Here is a 4,841-nt window from a genome sequence, read left to right as displayed (position 1 = left end):
GACTAAAAACGGAAAGTAGTAGTAGTCTTACCAAAAAAGAGAAGTGAGGTTAGATTAGCTTAACTTTCCACGCGTCAAAAATTTTAACTAGAATCTACAGAGAAGGTTGGAAAAAAAACGCAATAGAACTATTAGGAAAAAGCCAATTTGCGTTTAGAAAAAATAGAGGAACGCTGGAGGTCATTTTAGTTTTACGGTTAATAATTTATAACAACAATTTTTATGGGTCTTTTGATGCTCGTACCTGAACTAATATCATATAAATAACCATATGTGCATGAAAAAGTATTTATTTCGATTTTACAGACACTTTAACTTATTGGTAGAAAAAGTACTTTTTTTCATAAGAAAGCATATTATGGACACAATATACACGAATCAATGATTTCAAAGCCTTCTAATTACTAATCTCACCGTTGCCTAACAATAGGGTGTTTTTTGACTTTCTCTGTTTAATTTATGGTTATTATTTTGGGCGGTATGTAATTCATAAGTTACGAACAGGGTTTGTTTTCATTCGAAAACCTGGACGATACAGGTGACTTTTTTCCCACTATTATAAAATATTTATTTAGACGGTCCGATTATGAGGCCAAAGAATGGCGGATAGACTGACATATGGTTGGAAACACTTACCGTTAGATATATACAAAAGATGTATGTATGTGCTTACTGTTGGGCCTTAACGTGACCATTATTTTCCGACCCGGCGGTCCCTACATTAAATATTTAAAACGCTACTGTCGCGATCACTTTTGATTCGAGCACGTCTAATAAGAATCTTGATAAATCAAAAACCAACATTCCATTGACATTTACCGAACAATAATTATTTTACAATGTCGGACTACCGTATGGGTCACGATGACTTTAAAGGGCCCCTCACAATGATACAGGATCGTAGCCAGGCAAACGCCAAATTGAGCTTGCGGTAGTGTCATAACAGAAACGATAACAGAAGTAAATAGTAAATTTTTGCGGAAGCGGATGCGGAAGTGTAATTACTTCTTTTTGCTTTAAAATTGCATTTTTAACTTAAGACTTATAAGCAAACACTGTACAAAATAATGCTATAGGTAACTGGGTTAGTTGATTTAGGACCTAAACTATAATAAAGTTATTTGCACAGGGACAATATTATTATTAATAATAGTTTGCCAACTGTAGCGTTACACATTGTCGCTTATAGTTCATAAACATTAACAGTTGATAACAATATTATTGTGGGGTCGCTGAAAACTGGCGTAGGTTCTGCCTAACAAGCAAGAAAGTTTGCAACGAGCAATTCCATTTAAAATGTGTTAAATTCAGCCAATCGATAAAAGTTTTACGACTTGTTTTATTGTATATTGATTTTAAGATGAGAAATATAAGTTTTCGTAAAGTTCCATTTGTCATAAAAATGCTGAACCAAATGCAGAAGCGGATGTGAAAAAGTATGCGGAACTTCCGTAATTGCGAAAGCAGATACAGAGGCTGTTGCAACAGTAGCTTGCGATAGCGCTAGTAGGCTATTTCGAATTTTCTTCCCGTAATTTATGTAAGTTATAGGGTAGTGTTATTGCACCAGTAAATAGTAATTGCGAAATCTAATATAATGGTTATTATAGTGAATTAGTGAATGTAGCAATTTCGAATTTCTTAATCAGTATTAGTTCATCAAAATAAGTTTTAATTGAAAACCTATCCCTCACGAATTCACATCATCATATTAGCAAAAATAATCCCTTCCATATTTATATAAATATTCTCTTGTTTTAATCAAAAGTATCTAGCATTAACTCATATGGAAGAAGCGAGCAATACTCAATCGAAGAATGAGTCACTATGCAAAGTTTGTGGCGACAAAGCTTCCGGAAAACACTACGGCGTACCAAGTTGCGACGGCTGCAGAGGATTCTTTAAAAGGAGCATTCGAAGGTAAGACAGTAGGACCACACTGCTTCTTCACATTGGTCAAATTTAACATTTTTTCAGAAACCTTGAGTATGTATGCAAAGAGAACGGAAGATGTGTCGTTGATGTAACTCGAAGAAATCAGTGTCAAGCTTGCAGATTTAAGAAATGTCTCCAAGTCAATATGAAACGAGATGGTAAGCGTAAGTTTCTTTTTGTTATACCTAGATAGCATAAGAAACACAACGAAACCTAACCTATAATGAAATAGAAAGAGTAGGAGAATAGAGAGCGCTGTGGAAGTCAATTAGCCATAGGCGAGGTGATAAGTTGACAGGACACTTTTTCAAACATACAGGGCTAATTAGAGATATATTAAAAGTAGAAATAAGGGCTCATAAGAATGCAGAGTGGCTCAAAAATGGAAGAAGTGCCTAACTAAATTCTGGCCTGAAGACCTTATGATGATGATGATGAATAATATACCACAACGAACTACGACATTTGCATACATAATATGTTTCGGACCCTATAATGGGTCCACTGTTAATGCACAACAAGGTCTTTCTAATTTTTTAACTTATCCTGTAGATACAGTAGTAGGACTACTCTGATGAATTTGTATGAACAAAGAATCCCAAAAACTAAAAATAGGAATTTTTAAAATCTTTTAAGTCGATATTAGTTGTAGGTACATATTTTGTTTAAAAAACGTTCGAGCCCTACGTTCTTTAACGGTCCTGTGACAAACAATTAATATGATATTAATTATTGAATCAATCATGCGGATGAAGATAATAAACTTAAAATATATATAAACAAATACCGAAGTTACAAGCCAAGTACTTGAAAAGTAATTTTATCAAACCCTTTCTTCACAAACCTATAGGTGGGGATTGCATTTTGGTAAACAGAAAACATATTATGTGATAATTTGCTACTTCGCAAATTTCGCAATTTTCTAGCCTTTTAATATTAACCTTAATTATAAAAAAATTAAGGTTTTGGAGCAAGACAACACAAAATCTATAAAAATTATAAAAGTTTTACCTCTTTGTTTACGTGCCAAAAGTGTACATCGCAGAGCATATTTTCGGACATGGACTTCTGAAAATTAAAAAGAAAAATGTGTTATTAATATTATTTTTATAATTTCTGCTGTTTTTAGAAATACATTTTTGATTCGTCTATCAATCAATAAAACTCTAAATACTCTATAAAACTGCAGTTAAACATTTTCGTAATAATAATTTTTGATTATAATCGCCTGAAAGACTATAGTGAGTACGGTTTCTCTACATTTCGCTGTATGATCATTCAGTAGTTATTAGTATTTGGCCTTCATTAGGGGAATTTTGAAGGTGCTAAACCTGCGCTTAATGAAACGTCGAAGAACCACAGCAGTTCCTTATGGTATTAATGCTTTCTATTAATAAAACTTGGTCAAAAATTCAATGAAAAACATTAATGATAGACAAAGTTACTATCGTATAATTTATGCCGATTTGTCATTCTCTTTAACCGCATCATGGTCATACATTATCTCAAAATATGTCGACAACGGTAAAACTGAAGGTTTTGTAGAGTTATCATCTCCTCTTCGAATTTAACCAGGGGCTCCGGTTTTCGGGACCGATCGTTGAGTCTCCTGGTTTTACGATTATATTTCTCCTATCCGGTTGAGTCGGTGGAGAATTTTAACTTTAGGTATTGGTCCAATATTTTTATCCTATAACGCGAAGAAGGAAGCAGTGTCATATTATTCTTTTTGCCATTTCAATTTCCTGCATTTAAGAAGAGACTTGCCTCCTGTTAGTAGAAATTTTCGGGTCAGAGTCTCTCCAAAGGTAGCAATTTTAGGAAGAGAATTACAAACTACATGAAAAAAAACTTACATCAAAATGCGAAATGTTGGTGTTGATTGATACAAATAAACCCCACGACTTTGATTCTCATGTAACAATTTATTAACAAACAACAAAATAAAAACCCTTTATTTTAAAAACTGTTTAGAAGATACCTCTTTTGTATTTCAAAAGCATTTTTCAAAACTCATCGTAACAACTATTTCTTACATCTCTGTGGCGCAATCAATTAACAGCTTAATTTCATATTTAAAAGTTACGTATAGTGGAAAAAGTTCTAGTGAATAAACACGTGTGCCTGATGTAAGTGCGAACAATCGCCGAAGGAAGGTGTAATTAAATTACATCGCATCGATTTCGGTGGCAGTTGCAGAACAGATACTCTATTCATTGTGGTCATAACGTAAACATATTTCAATTAGGGGTAAAGCGGTAGGAATATCAGCTGCAACGGAGTTGAGTGACGCGAGAAAGTTCGGCCTGAAGTAAACAAACTCATCACTTCCCGGTCGGGTGTTAGCCGAAGCGTCGACATCGCGTCGCGGCGCGACGGACGCGACGTTCAGATGTCCCAATATTTGTCGTGGCTTTGTACGTGAAATGCGCCCGTGACATTTTAAAGTAGTACCTTTCATTAAACTTTTGGTAATATATAATTACATAATAGGTGTAAAGTAGAAATCGGAGACTGCGGTAAACAAGTAATTAAACTAAAAAGAGATTCGCCCAAATTTTGGGGACACGTGTTTCGCCCACTTCTTATTAATGTGGACATTATCAATGCGAGAGACAGTATCCACCAAGAGGGTAATTTTCCAAATTTGAAAAAAAAAAATAAAAAAGTAGAAAAATTCATAAAAATGTACAACTTTTAAAGTTTGCAAGAAACGGCTAAAAGTGTAACTTTCTAGAAAATCAAAAAAAAAACACCTCAACTTATTAATAAGAAAGTACCTTAGCAAACAACTAAACAGAGTGTAGATATACTATATTAAAAAAAAAAAAAACCACTCCAAACTTCATCAGACCCCTTGTAGATAGGGTTGTCATCTCTAAAATGGGTATATCCTTTTTGCTACG

At 34.0% G+C, this 4,841-nt stretch overlaps 1 protein-coding gene across 1 annotated transcript in view; it reads left to right on the top strand.

The window, feature by feature from the left end:
- The first annotated feature begins 450 nt into the window (after positions 1-450).
- Positions 451-4,841, top strand: part of LOC108733693 (nuclear receptor subfamily 2 group E member 1-like) — an 8,332-nt gene continuing 3,941 nt past the window's right edge. Inside the window, exons 1-3 of the mRNA XM_025974133.1 lie at positions 451-538; positions 1,769-1,920; positions 1,978-2,093. Of these exons, the coding sequence (XP_025829918.1) occupies positions 1,787-1,920; positions 1,978-2,093 (250 nt within the window). The 5' untranslated portion in view covers positions 451-538; positions 1,769-1,786. The remainder of the gene's footprint in view (positions 539-1,768; positions 1,921-1,977; positions 2,094-4,841) is intronic.

This window comes from Agrilus planipennis, unplaced genomic scaffold (genome assembly GCF_000699045.2).
Source record: "Agrilus planipennis isolate EAB-ADULT unplaced genomic scaffold, Apla_2.0 scaffold78, whole genome shotgun sequence".
NCBI classification, from domain to species: Eukaryota; Metazoa; Arthropoda; class Insecta; order Coleoptera; family Buprestidae; genus Agrilus; species Agrilus planipennis.
This window is presented reverse-complemented; position numbering and strand designations above follow the sequence as displayed.